Source organism: Falco peregrinus, chromosome 3 (genome assembly GCF_023634155.1).
Source record: "Falco peregrinus isolate bFalPer1 chromosome 3, bFalPer1.pri, whole genome shotgun sequence".
Taxonomy (NCBI): domain Eukaryota; kingdom Metazoa; phylum Chordata; class Aves; order Falconiformes; family Falconidae; genus Falco; species Falco peregrinus.
The window spans coordinates 86096304-86113482 of NC_073723.1; the positions used below are offsets into that span (position 1 = coordinate 86096304).

Here is a 17179-nt window from a genome sequence, read left to right on the forward strand (position 1 = left end):
GGGTCTGCTGAATCAGAAATCCTGCATTTAAACCCTCAGGCTTTTGTCTCTTTCCCCACTCACTGTCACTCCCCACCTTCAACCAACCATGCAGCCCTTCTACGTCAGCTTGCTGCTACCGTAAATAACCTTCCTGTCTCCTGAGAATCATATGACAGTAGCATTTCTCCATGTACCACCAGCTGGTAGGGAATACATGTGTGCCTTCCTGCAGCACATAGATATGGGGCAGGGGGGAAGGGGTGGGGGGTGTGTGGGGGTGTGTCCTGATCCCTGTCCCTCATGCCCTTCAGCTTAGCCACAACCAGTTTTCTTCAAGGGGACTCTGCTTTAACCACATACATGAAGTCACTGAGACCTCCTTTCAACAGGGGTTCACTTCAAAGGCCATCTGTCCCCTCTGCATCTCACTCTTACCCCAGGCTGGCTGCAGTCCCACCAGGAAGCACATGGCTAGGAGCTGCGGAAGCAGGCACCCATCCTAAACCTCCCTGGCACACTGCCCACCACCCTGAGCAGAGGCAAGGCACCTCCCTACTGCCAACAGGCTTGAAATCCCTTTTTAGCTGATATTCATGAATCAGCATCCCACTGCCTCCAGCCACTGTCACTGGGAGGCAACAAGAAGCCCCAGATGTCCTCAGCACCCTTCCAAGGGTGTTCCGGCAGGGAACTCTCTTAGGGAATCCTTTATCTCTGGCTTATATAAGACCCGGGGACTCCTTTTATGGTTGGCTTTTCCTGCTTTGTCAAGAGCAAAGAACAAATGTAGCTTCATCTGCGCTTGTGGGTTGGCTAACTGATTAAGCATCTGATTCAAGCTAAGTACAGAACAGGCTTTTGATGGGTGGATTTAATTTGGTGTAAAAACCAGGATGCCATCCCCCTCCCTTACCAAATATTCCCAAGATAGCAGTTGGTCTGGTGCAGCTAAGCAGTGGGGATGACTCCCACCTGCTAGTGCATTAGAAAGTCCAGCGTGCTCCAATTTGTGCTGAAGTGGCTCCTTTGAGTGTTCCCCCCTCTCCTTCCCCCCTCCTTTTTTTTTCTTTCTCTCCCCCCCCCTGCTGAGTTGCCATCACTTCCAAGCATTTACATTAGGAGTGAGCTCACTCTGTGTGTGTGTGTGTGTGTACACATACACATGTGAGGGTGTGCGGGGGCCCGTGGGCGTCTGTCTTGGTGTGACACACTGAATTCCTCCTCTTCTCCCCCTCCGCGAGTCCTGCCAGGGGCAGCATGCTAATGATGACCTTGCTGAGTAAATACTTGTGGAATGAATAAGTGTTTTTCCTGCAATCTGAAAGGCGGAAGGTGCGATTACTCATCCATCTATCCAACTGTCTCCAGCACCTTTCAAGTGCTTCTCGCGTCGAGTCTGGGGGCGTGCGTGAGGGGGTGGGAAGCGAGGGAAGGCTGCCAAGATCTGGGTTGCCACAGACACCAGCCTTGCTTTTCCTCCAATGAACGCTGCGCCGAGCGTGCGAGAGGAGGCAGGGCACCACCCACGTGTTGAGCTGTGTGGGGTATAAGTAGACGGAGGAGCCTGGTCTAGTGGCAGATCAGACAGGGAGGAGAAGCAGCTCTTGCATCTCTAGTGAAAGCATTTTTGACTCGCCAAGTTTACCCGAGGAGAAATCAGCAGGATTTTTGCAGCAGCCTCCAGCTTCTCTGTGCATATCTGTGTGTTTTTCTCCAGCGGGGACTCTCTGCCGTTCAAGACTCTCAGCTCCGGATGAGCAGGTAGCGGGCACGCGTGTGGGGCTGGATGTCTTAGCCAACTCCTGTCCTTGTTCCTGGAGGATCCTGGCTCTCTCTGGGACACCCTGAGCACGTGAGACCGGCGTTTCCAGCTAGGCACTGGGAAAAATTTGCCTACAACTCTCTCTGGGATCCACGGGGACCAAACGTCTTGCTCTGCGGTGATATCTGATTTGGTTGTGTTTGTGTGAAAAAGTCCTTTGAGCGGGGTTTAGGAGTCTCTGTGTGTCTTTCAGAAAGTGTTGTGGTGGGGTTTTTGGGAGCCAGGTCTAGTGCCAGGGTTTACAACAGTCTTTTCCGTGTTTGAAACTCGCACAGTCGGAGCCATGCAGTTGGATAATGTCACCAGTGCAGGCATCCACTCTTTCCAGGGGCACCGTGGAGTTGCCAACAAGCCCAATGTGATCCTGCAGATAGGGAAATGCAGGGCAGAAATGTTGGAGCATGTCAGGAGGACCCACCGGCACCTCCTGTCTGAGGTCTCCAAGCAGGTGGAGCGCGAGCTGAAAGGCTTGCAGAAATCAGTGGGGAAGTTAGAGAATAACTTGGAGGACCATGTCCCAACTGATAACCAAAGATGGAAAAAGTCCATCAAGGCCTGCCTGGCCAGATGCCAGGAAACCATTGCCCATCTAGAGAGATGGGTCAAGCGAGAGATGAATGTCTGGAAGGAAGTCTTTTTCCGTCTAGAGAAGTGGGCAGACCGTCTGGAGTCCATGGGAGGCAAATATTGCCCTGGGGACCATGGCAAGCAGACTGTGTCCGTTGGGGTGGGAGGCCCAGAGATACGGCCAGGTGAGGGGGAGATTTATGACTATGCCCTTGATATGAGCCAAATGTATGCACTGACCCCTCCTCCTGGGGAGGTGCCCAGCATCCCCCAGGCCCATGACTCCTACCAGTGGGTCTCTGTGTCGGAGGATGCTCCAGCCTCCCCAGTGGAGACTCAGGTCTTTGAGGATCCCCGGGAGTTCTTGAGCCACTTGGAGGAATACTTAAAGCAGGTGGGTGGAACAGAGGAGTACTGGCTGTCTCAAATCCAAAACCACATGAATGGCCCAGCTAAAAAGTGGTGGGAATACAAGCAGGACTCTGTCAAGAACTGGGTTGAGTTCAAGAAGGAGTTCCTGCAATACAGTGAGGGGACTCTGACTAGGGATGCTATCAAAAGGGAGCTGGATTTGCCCCAGAAAGAGGGGGAGCCCCTGGACCAGTTCCTTTGGCGCAAGAGAGACTTGTACCAGACCCTCTATGTTGATGCAGATGAGGAGGAAATTATCCAGTATGTGGTAGGCACCCTCCAGCCCAAACTGAAGCGCTTCTTGAGTTACCCCTTGCCCAAGACCTTAGAGCAGCTGATCCAAAGAGGGAAGGAAGTCCAAGGCAACATGGACCACTCTGAGGAGCCTAGCCCACAGAGGACCCCTGAAATTCAGTCAGGAGATTCTGTGGACAGCGTGCCTCCCTCAACCACTGCCAGTCCTGTGCCGAGCAATGGGACTCAACCGGAGCCCCCTAGCCCACCAGCTACTGTCATATGAGCTAGTCCAAGGGATGCAGCGGTCTGGGTTACATGAAAGGGAGAAGGGGGCATATTTAGGAAGCTTCTCCTTGGAGAGAGGTTCTGGCTAGAGACGAGACATGAGGTGTCCTCAGTCCAACAGCCCATAGCAGAGGAATTAACTTTGCTTGTGGGGGGAGGGAGGCGATGGGGGAGAGGCACCTTAGGATGTGGTTGCCCACCTCACCTGAGCCATGCAGTATGGGGGTGCTGGAGATACTGCTTGCACCACTCTGGGGAACAGACAATTTTATGAGATCCCTGAGAAGAAACTAGAGACAATTCCCAACTTCAGAGGCAGCCGCGTAACACTGGCAGCTTTCAAGGACTTCATACAAGTGCAGCAATTGGCTGAGGGTTCCTACCCATCTGGATCTCTCCTTCTCCTTCCCTCCTCCCTCTTCTAAAGAGGTGTCCCTGTCTTGAGGAGACATCTTTCTTTTGACCCTTGCCCATTTATGATTTACCACTGGACTTCTGTTAACCTGGCAATCTCCTGTTCTTACTTGCTCCAAAGGATTTTTTTTTTTTTAAATGAGAAGAAATCCTATACTTCAGGAACTGAAATCTTTAAGAATGTGAATTATTTTTAGTGTTTTTCATTTCATTGCACCTATTACCTGCTTTAATGTTTTTCCTCTCAAGAGGCTCTTACCAGTTTACTTGTCTTAGGTTTTGCTCACTCCAATCAAGGCCACTGCAGTGCAGAGACAAATTTTGCCCTTTCTCTGCACATTATACTGTGCATTCAGCAGGAAACAGAGTTTCAAATTAAGTTCTGAGCTCATTTATTGAAGAAGCAGTCTGCTTCCTCTCACAGAATAGGGGGTGTCAATGTGGAGAGAGGAGGCACCAGAGCTGTTTTGAGAGGGTGTGGGGGGGTTAAGGGAAGTAAATCCTTATACTTTGAATGAAACAAACAAACACATCCTAAATCCAGAGCAAAATATCCCCAGAGCAGCAAATCGAGTCCATGCTGATGTGTGGAGACAAAAGAAGCTTTTGCCGTGTAAAAGCAAAAAGAAGTGAATAGGAGAGCTGTGTGTCCCAGCACAGTTTCAGCCTGTGCATCACAACAAAGAGTTTCTGCTCACACAGACTCAAAATGCTCTTGGGAAGCCTGGCACCCCTGTCCTGGAGCACCTGAGGACAGAGCATTTTCTGTTCACAAAGAACTTTCTACAATATCTTGCCATGGATGGAGACAGACTTGGACTCTGTGACATCTTCCATGTTGAGACACGCTCAGCATCCACCTTGCTTTGGCTAATGTCTCATGATAGGACTTTGAGATGAAACTGCTATAAGTCATGTTCAAGAATTTTGGATCTTCAAAGCTTCTTGTGGCTGGACACATCTTGAGCATCATCTGCATTCACCACCAGACCAAATAAACAACACCTCTGCAAGAGATGCAGCAGAGATTCAGAAACAGGAGTGCCCCTGGGATGCTCTTGGCTCCACAGCAGCAGTAACATGTGGCACTGGTGACTTTGAAGGCCTTCGGTGTGCCTCCTTCCAAGAGGCTGAAGGTAAGGCAACTTTCTGACATTGTCTTTTCTGCACTCCTCAAACGTAAATTAGCCATAGCCCATCCAGTAGGAATCTTGCACTGAGATAGGAAAAAAAAAATAAATCTGAAATGGGATATGAAGCATTGTAAGTGACAAATTAGGGTTTGAAGAAAGCTTAAGAGAGAGCCACTCAAAGGGAACTAAAGCACGGTGAGTGGGAAAAGTTTCTGAACAGGACAGTATCTTGCACTTTCTGATTAATAGGGGGAGGAAATGGGAAGCTTCTTCACTAGTCTAGCCCAAGGACCTGCCCCATGAAGTTCTGGGCTTGAGTCCCTATCTGTGACAACACACCACAGGTCCACACACAGCCCAAAGGAGGTGCATGCCTGTGCTGCTCCCTTGCTAGAAGTGCGTTGGTCTCAGGAACAGTGGGGGCTCTCCTCTCACTTGTTCAGAGCGAGTTAGTTTGACAGCAGCTCTATCTGCAGAGAAGGGAGCATTTCTAATGACCTGGGATGAGTGATAGGGAAGTGGGTGTCATTGCTGAGGATGAGCTGGCCATGCACTACAAGCATTATTTTCTCTTGGTTACAGTGACTCACTCAGATCCTCCTCTGAGAAGAAATCACTTCACAGTGCTCTGGATTTGGAAGGAAAGCCAAAGAGAAAAAGCTTCAGCACCAAGTATTCAACATCAGACCTGCTGTCAGGATCCCTAGCCACCAACTGCCGGATCCACTGTCTGAAGGAAAGACTGACACAGGTAATTACCTCTCATCTTACCTTTTGGGGCCCTTTGTTAGCCTCCCTAGTGCCCTGACCTGAGATAGTGAACAGCCTGGGTGCAAATATCTGTGCTGGTCTTGAGACCTCAGCCCCAATACTTGCAAGAGACTGGCACCACCAGGTAGGTGGGATTTCTGCTTCTTGATGTAGGAACCCAAACACCAGCCCCAGTAATTAATGCTCTGAGGGCAGTGCACATCATGCCTTTCTTTCTGATGGACCTTTGGCAAATGCTTAGACACCAATACCTACCAGCATCTCCAGGCTGCAGAAACCTAGTGAGCACAGCTGAATTTAACCCCGTCTCCTGAGAAAACCCCTGTACTCTAACCTTTAGATATCTAACCAGAGCTGCTGCATTTTTTGTATTTATTTATTTACAGAGATCCCTGCTGCTGTTTCTGAGTTTCCTTCTCTGTGTCCAAGAGTACTGCTTTCCCAGGGGAGAAGTGAGTGCTGCAGGAAGACAGAGGGCAAATCACACACCAAAGACCCTCCCATGCAGTGCAATGCCGTGTTCCAGATGCTGACAGCCAGAATGAAAGACAGAAGCCAATTCCAACAGGACAAAGAAAAGCCTGAGCTGGTCCAGGTACTCCAACAACAGAAGAATGTGCTGAGAATGGAAAGAGAAACCAAAGGGCAGAACAGAAGAATCAAGTCTGGGCTTTGGGGACAGCAAGAATGCTGGGCTTGTATTGACTGTCTGTTGAGATCATTCTATACCTCTGCAGTTTGAGGCCACTGGGACTCACCTAATGAAATCTTCACTAGATTATCACTTTAAAAACTTTTCTGATTAACTTTGTCAAATGACTGACCCTACCTAGGCTACGAACCCTCCATGCTGTTAATGCTGTGACTCTGTTTTTCCTGAGTTGAGGGTAGCTTCATTTCATGCGGGTATCAGTTTCAAACCTCAAAGGGCTCTGTAGGTTCGGAGAAGCATCCTGTGGCCCAGATGCTTGTCTGAACTGCTTGAGCCTGCACAACTGGGCCAACGGTCTTGCCAGAAAGGAAAGTCTTGTGAGCCAGCAGGCGCTTCCTGGATCTGCATGGGCCAGAGTTACTGCAAGAACTGGGGTTCTTGTGCTGGCTTTGGCATGACTGTTTCCATCCAGACCCAGAGTGTGCCAAAGATTCGCAAAAGACAAGAGCCTGAGTGAGTTGAACAAGACAGTTTTGGTTCACATCTCAACTGAAGAGGTCCAGATGGTTCCTCTCTGTTCCAGAGCCAACTGCCCCGGGTATGCTTGTGTGCGTGTCAGTGCGGGTGTGTGCAGGTGTATGTGTGTTGAGCAATCAAATCCACCTAACTAAATTCTGTGGTGTTTTGTTGTATTTGAACTAATCCAATGAGACCTAACATGCATTCCAACAATGCTCAGCAGAAATGTCCAGGACTGGAAAATTATATAAAACCACTTAAAGGCAGACTTCACAGGTATCATCTCAAGGTCAAAATTATGTTTGATTCTGAGGTGCTTAATTTCCACAGTACCTTTCAAGGGGCTTGACTGCCTCAATAGGCATTTTATTTTTCCATAGACTTTACTGCCTTTTTAATGAATTAGTTTGTTTGTGCTATTGGTCATTTGGTCCTGAGGTTTATACACTTTCGGCTGACTTTTTGGAGTGTGCAGAACTGAATTTCCTGGACTGATTTTATTTTAATGACTGCTCCTAGCAGATTGGAGCTTTACTTGTAGCACCCTGGTTTATATTACCAGCCTCTCCAGGAAGGACCGGTAGTTTATTTTCCTGGGGCAGAGTCACATGGATGAAGAAGTGTGTATGTTTTGTGTCTGTGAGATTTTAGCAGATTTCATCCCTTAAAAAATTTTACATTTAACTCCGAAAAAACTACTTTAGAGTTTTTATTTTTACTAGAGATATTATTAATTAAAAAAAACTTGTTTAAAAGCAAACACATTGAATCGCTACAGGTTATAGAGGCTAAAGCCAAAAGGTCTTTGTAAGCCGACATCACTTGCCCTAGATCTGACTGTATCAGGCAGTTTATTCCTCATGTGTCATGTTGGAGTTACAAGATCACACCAAGCCACTAGAACCTGCCAATAGAATAGTGCTACTCTCTATTTGCTATTGTAGCAAAGCCTTTTGTAGATTTATACAATAAAACTTTGAAATATCTGCTTCAACTGTTTTGTGCCTTGCTTTCTTGTCTTTCTTCATTGGTTCATGGGAGGCTCAAGTGTCTATTGCTCTCTGAAGATTTGGTCTTGTCAGCTGTTTGGGCTCACTTGACTCACAAAATCTTCCTTCTTGGCAAAATCAGATGATTGACATAAAAGTGAAATGTACTGGGCCTTTGAAGAAGAGGGGTTGGATGTAGAAAATATGGAGGTATTTTAAGAGGGTTGTTTGACATCTCAGATTGAGTTAAATGCAGCCCATGAGGCTGGGAGAAACGGTCCCTTGTAGGACTGTGGATTGTGCAGGGCTCTTGTTGGGTACAGCTAAGAGAAAGGCTATTGAAACAGAGGACAATCACATTCCCATCCATGCTTGAGGTGTAATATGTATGGAAGAACTGAGGCAAGTCAGGACAAGGTGAAGAATTGCTAAGCCTGAATCAGCTCTACCTGATACTCAAAAAGAGTTCAGCATTCAGAAGTAACAGCACTCAGCAGCACGGAGACCCAGGAGCTACTATCAGGTTGGTGCTTTGCAACCTGGTGTAGTCTCGTACAGCAAGGTTAATCTCCATTCCTCGGGTTCGTTACCTATAAAACACCCCTGGGTCATTGGGACTGGAGGAAGGCAACACAGCAGGGGATGTAGCTCAGTGTTTTAAATTGAAATGAGTGTTTTTATGGTGGGCTGGGCTCAAAGTTCTGGCCCCAAAGACCTTCAATCCATGGGGATAGAGGACTCTGCCTCTGCAAAGCTTTCTCTTCTGAGAAGGTTTTGCACTCAGGTGTATTTAGCCCCCCTTCCCTGCTTCGTGTCTGGTCTCTTGCCAACAAAGACGGTGTTAGGACTGGCAGTCCAAAGTGTGGTGCAGGTGGTAATATGCACTGGGGTAGGCCAGCTGGAGAAACAAACGTGCTCATTCCTTTCACAGCAGGCACTAAATGTGCATTGACCTTTTGAGCTCAGGTTGGAAAGGCAGAACAGTCTGATGGCCAAAAATGCCTAAAGGACAGCTGCTAACCTTTGTGTCTTCAGCTCTTTACAGCTTATTCAACTACAAGCCCTTATCCAGACTGAAAAAGAAACTTTGAAGATACAATTTGGATCCACAGCTGAACTCTGCTTTTGTGTCCTTAACTACTGTCATCAGTAAAGAGGTGAAAAACAGGCATTGGGTGACAGACCAGAAACAAGGGTGCAGCCAGATCATCCCATCCCTGGACAGTACAGGCGAGACTGGTCAGGAGAGCAGGGTTAGACTTTGAGTGTTCTATGGACATGGCGAAAGGGCTGGGTCTTCTACAAGGACCAACCCGATGTCTTGCAAATCAAAAAGCAAGAGCTGCTCAGCTGAGGTGCTGAGCTCTTCCAGTAGAGGGGGGCAGAACTCCACTGTATACTGTGGGAATTAAACTTAAAAAAATGCTATAGAGACATACGTTCTCATCATCATCCATCCCTACATGGTCCACTCCCACAGCTTCAGTGATACAAGATCAATGGTTGCTTCAGTTGAGGAGATCTGAGGGCAAGGAGACAAGGGACAATGAGAGTTCAGTATGGAGAGGTGAGGAGGACTGATGGCCAAGTTATGGTGGAGAAAGATGGACAAGATGGGGATGACCTGTTGAGGGAGATGGGGAAAGATAGATGAGGCTTGTAAACACCAGTCTGTGATGGATAAACTGGGAAAGTTTCCAATTTTGTTCCAGAGCCTTCCAAATCTGAATCTAATAATTCTTATTTACTTTCTTTCTGACAGTTCCAAATGCAAATCTCTAGAAAGTCACAAGGCCTACACCTTCACTTAATTAAGAAATGCCTTATTACTGCTCTTGGCTTTATCAGTACAGAGTCACCTGGGATAGACATAGCACAGTGATGGATTAACTGGCTAATACTAGTTGAAACCCCCTCCAAAATCAAAGCAGGAGCCATCCCTGTGTTTTCTGGGGTGTGATCTAAAATGCAGAGCTATTCATAAATGTGAATGGTGGAAAAGGCATATGGGGTCAAGAACTTACAGAATTGAGAAAAAAAACCCACTAATTCACACTTATTTGATAATTTTTTCCTCCCCTTCTCTCTTTATCATGGCTATACTGATGAGCTCCTTAATTTGCTTATTCAGGACAGCTTAAAGAAAGTGCTAAGGTGGACCTTCTCAGAGTATTGCATTTTTATATGAAATATTTATTGTCTCTCTTTTTCCCTCTTCCTTTTATCTCTTTTTTTTTACAAAGTGATTGTACCGGTCAGTCATGTAAATCATATTTATTGACTTTTCAGGCAGGCTGTGTTTGTGCATAGCCTAACTGCTCCCCTGGAGCCACTTTTTCCAGCAAAGCAATGTGTAATTAGGGAGGCTGTGGAACTTTCATTATTGACACAATCGGCTATAATGGCTCCACTTATCACGTCAATATGATGCTCTGGTGAGCTCTGGGTGCTCACTTTGATCATGGAGCAGGATGCTATCTATCTTAGACCTATTCCCACAGATACTAATTTGTACCAAGTCCGAATTGCAGGCAGGTGACATGCCTTTTACAGCTAATATCTAACCATTAAAAATTGAAAGGAGAATTGCTATGTGCAAAACTGGGCTTAAATCGCAAACAGGTTTAGGTGAAAAAAAATGGTAGTTGATTATTGTCAAAGGGGCAAACATCTTCATAACTTTTTAAGCTACATTTAGGAATTGTTATGATCCTGTTTCTGAAAGTTAAAATGATCATGCAGTGGCAGCATGTGTTTCAGTCTTTCCCCCCTGCACATTTGTTAACTTTCAACCTATTAACTTGTATCATGCAAAACCCGAGACTCCCAAAGTCACTAGAAGCCTACATGTTTCTGATGTGGAGATGCTGAATAGAGGACAGTTCCATTGCTCCCACATAGGCACAGACTGAACGTGCTCAGCCAAAAGAATTGAAACACACACCATAAGTCACTAGAAAATCAGATTTTATGTAATCCTGAAGCTTACAGAACCACTTGCTGGCACAAACTATTTCTCTTTTTCTAAAGGAACAGAATCTTGACATTTTCAAGATGAACCTTTTTGACTTTTTCCAAAAAAGCATTACTTAAACTGACTTCAACTTGTAATCCACACAAGAAACAAGGGACTGGGTGGGGTGGTGTGGGCAGGAAGGTTAGAAAACTTCTAAAAAAAAAAAAAAGAAGTGGAAGAAACTGTTCTGGGATTCAGAGACATGTGACAAGCTGGTGTAAGAAGAAACCTATTTTTCATGTTCAATTTAATCCGTTGAGATATTAGGAGAGTTTCTTTCCTGACTTGACCTTGCCTTGTTTTCCCCCTCTCCTGATTTGACTATTCAACTAAAAAAAATAATCCATTATTTCCCTTGTTGCAAGAAAACACATCCTCTGTGCTACACACTTCACACAGAGCTTTGTGTATGTCATCAGAAAGGTGTGAGTCGCTTCCTTACTCAAAATGAAGTTGCTTTCTCAACAGGGTTGAGAAGCAATCTTTTTGTAACCAGGATTACAGATACTATGTTATACACTTGAAAAATTACAAATCCACTCACTGGAGGGCCCAAATTCACAGCCAAACTTATGTTTGGTTTAAGCCTTAAAGACCATCCTCAGTTTCAGCAGTTGTATCAGTACTGTCCTCAAGGTGCTCTATGAGGATGTTCAGTTATAGCCCACCCTGGAGTTCAAGGTCCTCTTGTGCTTGTTTCATCTTGAAGTAGAAAAAAAGGGACTGAGAACAACTGCAATACAGATCATGTCAGCAATTCCAAACCTGTGCATGTTGTGCTGTGTTGCAGCACTATCAAAACTGGCCCACTACAACAAGGCTTTTACCATTCCATCCCAGGTTAACTTCAGTAAGTAGTTCCTGTGTCTTGCCCCAGCACAGCCATAAACCTCCCCACAAGGTTTCAGAAGTTCAGCTTCTGTCCGTGCTGAGTTTTGGGGTTTTTTTTCATCCTCTTCAGGCCAGTCCGCTCTGCTTCCTGCCTCTCCTACATCCAGGGCACTCTTGCTCCTCCCTCTGCTTCTTCCAGGGTACTCTTCATCCACTCCCTCTCTCCTGTACCCCTTAGAGCTATTTAACCACTTCACAGGAACCAGCCACAGCTGCACGTTATCCACATCAGCCAAGCCTCTGAAGCCAGCCCACAGCTGTATATTATCAATGTTAATTAACCTGCCTTCATTCCTCTATAATTCCTCTACAGTGCTGTGGAGACAGATGTAGACTATTAGTGACTGTGGTTTGTATTGTCATCTCCCACTGGCTCAGGACCTCAGCTGTAACCTGTCCACCCTCTGCACTCATCTAGCCCTCCCTGCAGCTGGCTGTGTTGTGGTCCTGCATCAAACCCATGGTTAAGGTGAAGATGACAACAGTGTGAAAGAGCCCTCAGTGAAGACAGGCACATTGAAATACTAAGAAAAGCACTTCCCCACCTTGGCTCCCCAGTTGTCAGTATCTTGCCTGAAAATTGTCTTTAGAAACTCACAAGCACTGTAGGGATATTTTTCACGCCATATGGAGTGATCCTAGAAACCTGGCGAGGAAAGGGCACTACCAAAGCAGGCTTTCTGTATAGAACAGGGGTTCCTTTAGCACTGTTCTGGTGGAGGAAGGCCTGGGATGGAATTCACGCACTAACCATGTTCAGGGAAACAGAAGAAATCCTGGGGTCACTCTACCCCCATTCACATAGCTAGCTGGCTCCTGGGCTTGCTCCAACCCACAGTGGTCACCCTTCTGCCCTGGTCTCCACAGCTTGGCAGACATCTCAGCAACCTGATGCTACCCAAAACTGGCTTGTTTGCAGTCAGTGCCCCATCTAAAAACACACTTTCCAGGCTTGGTCCTGACCTACCATACTCTACCAGGAAACCAGAGACAAATTCAACCCAAGGACTGCCATGTGCCTAGGCACTTTTTGGGCTTAGCTTGGCCAGATTACCCCTATAACAGCAGCCAAAAGCATCCACAGGGCTTGATGGACACTAAGACATCCATTTGACATGTCAGCTGGCTAAATTTTCAAAATAAATAATCCTTTCCTTGGTTACAGAATAATGTAAGCCTGAAGCAAGACCTAACCACTGTATACCTGTGACTGCTCTTTTGAAGCATGCAGACAGCATGCTTGTACAGTGATGTGTACAACTGCTGAGCTGCTGTGCATATTCAGGCTGAACTTAGACACTGAGTGACTTCTATGACAAAATGACCTGCCTGGTGGATGAGGGAAAGGCTGTGGATGTTATCTACCTGAACTTTAGGAAAGCCTTTGACACTATCTTCCACATCATTCTCCTGGAGAAACTGGCTGCTCATAGCTTGGATGGGTATGCACTGTGCTGAGTAAAAAACTTTCTGTATGGCCGAGCCCGAAAAGTGGTGGTGGACAGAATTAAATCCAGTTGGCAGCCAGTCACAAGTGGTATTCCCCAGGGCTCAGTACTGGGCATGGTCCTGTTTAAAACCTTTATCAACAGTCTGGATGAGGCAATTGAGTACACACTCAATAAGTGCAGACAACACCAAGCTGGGTGGGAGTGTTGATCTGCTGGAGGGCAGGAAGGCTCTGCAGAGGGATCTCAGAGGGTTCTGGAGATGCTGGATCGATGGGCAGAGGCCAGTTGTATGAGGTCCAACAAGGCTCAGTGCCGAGTCCTGCCCTTGGGTCACAATAACCCGGTGTAACACCACAGGCTTGGAGAAGAGAGGCTGGAAAGCTGCTCGGTGGGAAAGGAGCTGGGGTGCTGGTCAACAGCCAGCTGAACATGAGCCAGCAGTGTGCCCAGGTGGCCAAGAAGGCCAACAGCATCCTGGCTTGTATCAGAAACAGTGTGGCCAGCAGGACAAGGGAATTGATTGCCCCCTGTGCTCAGCACCAATGGTGCTGCACCTCGAACCCTGTGTTCATTTTTGGGCCCCTCACTACAAGAAAGACACTGAGGTGCTGGAATGTGTCCAGAGATGGGCAACAGGGCTGGTAAAGGGTCTGGAGCACAAGTCTTATGAGAAGCAGCTGAGGGAGCTTGGGTTGTTTAGCCTGGAGGGGAGGAGATTCAGAGGAGACCTTCTCACCCTCTACAACTACCTGAAAGGAGGTTGTAATGAGGTGGGTGTTGATATCTTCTCCCAAGTAACAAAAAGTAGGACAAGAGGAAATTGCCTCAAGTTGCGCCAGAGGAGGTTCCAATTGGATATTAGGAAGAATTCCTTTGTTGAAAGGGTTGTCAAGCATTTCAACATGCTGCCCAGTGAAGTGGTTGAGTCACCATCCCTGGAGGCATTTAAAAGCCATGTAGACATGGCACTTAGGAATGTGGTTTACTGGTGGGCTTAGCACTGCTGAGTTAATGGTCAGACTTGCTGACCTTAAAGGTCTTTTCCAACCTAAACAGTTCTATGATTCTCCATCCAGTGAAAGGCCAAGGTCTTTTTTACAACCTGTGTGCCTTGCAGTCCTAGTGTCACTGGGGACATCTAGGGTGTTGTGACCCAGAGGAGGCAGAGGTTGGAGAGAGGGATTTATTAAATGTCTGAGGGAGAAGGAAGGAACAAAAACTGAAGACACCTCTGTCCCATGTAGGATCCCTACTGACATCCACCTAACACAGATCATTCTCATTTCATAGCTGTAGGAAATGAGGCATGCAGCTGAATCATTTGCAGGTGTTAGAAGATCTGTGTGGTTTTTGTGTTTTTTCCAGGGACAGCACCTCCTCCCTCTGTGCTTTCAGTGCTCAGCTATCAGTTTCCTCTGCAATCACTATCACTTGTTTCTCATGGCCATTTAAGGTTCCTAAATCTCCTTGCAGTCAAGTGAAAACTGGACCATTATCTACCCTGTTCCAAAGACCCTCATCTCTGAGGCCTCCTCTACTCAGAGACTTTCCAAAAAGCAAATTAAAGCTGAGTCAAGGCATGGCTGTAGAGGAAATTAACTGGAAGACTTTAGGACCTGTACCTTCAAACTTCTTCAGAATTAAAGTGACCTTAATGCAATGTGGCTCACTTCCCTTTGGCTTGATCAGACAGGCATGTTGGGAAATGAATTAATCTTGGCTGAATTAACTTCTCCCTTGATCCTCATTATGTTTGTGCACACCAAGCCTTTATGCCACCCTATGCCATTCACCACAAAAGTAAATGCCATAACCTTGCCTGTACATCTCTGTACAGAGACAAATGCTAAAATGGGTCTGGCACTTCTCTGCCTCACATACCAAGCAGGAGGGCATGGTTTCTGAGGCTGGTTGCATCCCATAGTCTTGTTCAGACTGGTAGGCACCGTGGCAACTATAGGCATCTGCCTCCAGCATCATGCACTGTTCCATGCATCTCTGTCACAGGCAGTGGCATTCAGGCCATCAGTGACAGTCCATCCAAAGTGATGGTCCCATGGGGAGGTGCAACCATCTCTAGACTGTCCTAAAAAGCTATAAAATGGAAGCATTTAAACCTCCTTCTAGGACAGGAAAGACACTATAGAAGTATTTATCTTTCAAGAAAATGTTTTTTTCTTCCTACTCTGATAAAAAGAGGGCTGAGGGGACTGGAAGGCTGGAAATCTGCATGTAAACTGCTAGAAAAACAGGCATCCAAGACCAGCCAATACTTTTGCTAAGACCTACAACCAGCAAATTCTGCTCCCTGACACAATGGACACTCTCCTGGGAACCACACTATGATACTGAGAGAGTAGACACCTTGTCCTTCTCTTTTCTACTGAAGGTGAGACCCATGGGCTCCTCTCCATGGCAAGATCACTCAAACCTCCCCAGGTTCTGCTTTGCACAGAGTATTGACTGCATCACAGTCATTCCAAATGAAACACAGACTGAACCTTAGACGAGCAAGCATACACAGATTGACGCAGCATTACATGAGGTATGTACAACCCAAGCACCTGAAATTGCAGACAAATGCCATGAAAATCCAGGAAATGCTGCTTCCTGTAGGGTTTTTGTATATTACATTTGAACATCTGGGAAGTGTAATTTCTTAGAATATGTCACATATAATCTATGAAGATCATGCAAAATCCACATTTTTCCTGACAATTTGCACTATTTTTTGTTGCTTTTACCTTAAATCAGACTAGATAAAGAGGCTGGACCCTTTCAACATCCCTGCTAGATGTTACCTCCTAGACCAAGCTGGATGGTCCAAGAAGAGACCACCAAGGATCTCTGCAAAACAGAAAGACATTGGTACGGCTGATTTCTCCTGGAAATAAAGAAAACTGGAATGTTTGTCACCTGTAACAGCAGAAATCACTATCTGGCAACCCTTGTACCAAAAGAGTGGAGCTGTGCTGGCTAAAAACATGAAGTGTGAAATGGGGCCTGGAAGCAACAAAGCTAGGAAGTCTGCCATTTTACCCAGTGAACTCACCCAGAGATGTGCCTTCAGGAACTGGACATGGTGGCTAATACCCAAACCCAGCAGCATCACACGGGGGTCATGAGACCAGGCCTCAGGCCCATTTACCGTGCAATAAAAAAGTGGCTCTACTCAACGGGCCTAATTCATTCCAAACCATGCAATGTATTCAGGGTAGAGAAAAAACTCAAGCTGTCTGGCCCTTGCCGCATTGCCATGGCTTTAAGACACCGCATTTTTCTGCTTTTGTGGAAGATTCTTCCACAGCTACCCACAGCTCATAAAATTATTGCTTAATCTGGATTCCCTTGCAATTCTGATTATAAGAAGGAATGAAACACTTAAGTTTTTCCTTATTCAGCCTTTTCTTTAGTGACCAGAGTACAAACTAGCCATTTGTCTACAGATTCACCTGGCTGCTGAAATCAGGGGGTGATCACAGACTCCAAAGCTCTCAAGCCTCTTTGGCATGCGGAAAAAAAAATTTCAAATAAATAAATAAATTAATTAAATAAGGAAACCCTGAAAAGCCCAGCCAGCTGCCATGAGGGATTTTAATAAACATTCAGAGCTTGTTTCTATGACGCTGAGGCTCTACCTCTCACAAGGTACAAAGTGTCAATCAGGATTTCTGCTGTTGGAAGCAGGGACCCAAGTCTCTATGGAAACGAGACAGAGAGGTGCCTATGGAGAGGCTTTCTGCTTAGATTCCCATCCTGACAGTTTACATTTGATAAAGATATTAATACCACTGTAGTTCTGGAAAAGATAAAAAATATTGTAGCTTCCTTGGATTGCAGACCCTGATGTTGTTTTCCCCTCTTCCTCCTTCTCTCACCTCCAGCCTCAGTCAATGAACTATACCCTTTGGCTGGTTTTATTTATTTACCACCATATTCTAAATTATTAAATTATTGATGTAGGTGAAAAATCAGTCTTACAAGTTTTCCTCTGTAGAGGATGTGAGGATATAACAAAGATTTGCAGATGCCCAGGATG

At 46.2% G+C, this 17179-nt stretch overlaps 1 protein-coding gene across 1 annotated transcript; it reads left to right on the forward strand.

The window, feature by feature from the left end:
* Nucleotides 1–1576: 1576 nt before the first annotated feature.
* On the forward strand, nucleotides 1577–7787 carry ARC (activity regulated cytoskeleton associated protein). Its single transcript, XM_055801077.1, has 3 exons — nucleotides 1577–4854; nucleotides 5434–5602; nucleotides 6009–7787. Exon 1 carries the CDS (start codon nucleotides 2088–2090, stop codon nucleotides 3300–3302), a length of 1215 nt encoding a protein of 404 aa, XP_055657052.1. The 5' UTR covers nucleotides 1577–2087; the 3' UTR covers nucleotides 3303–4854; nucleotides 5434–5602; nucleotides 6009–7787.
* Nucleotides 7788–17179: the final 9392 nt, after the last annotated feature.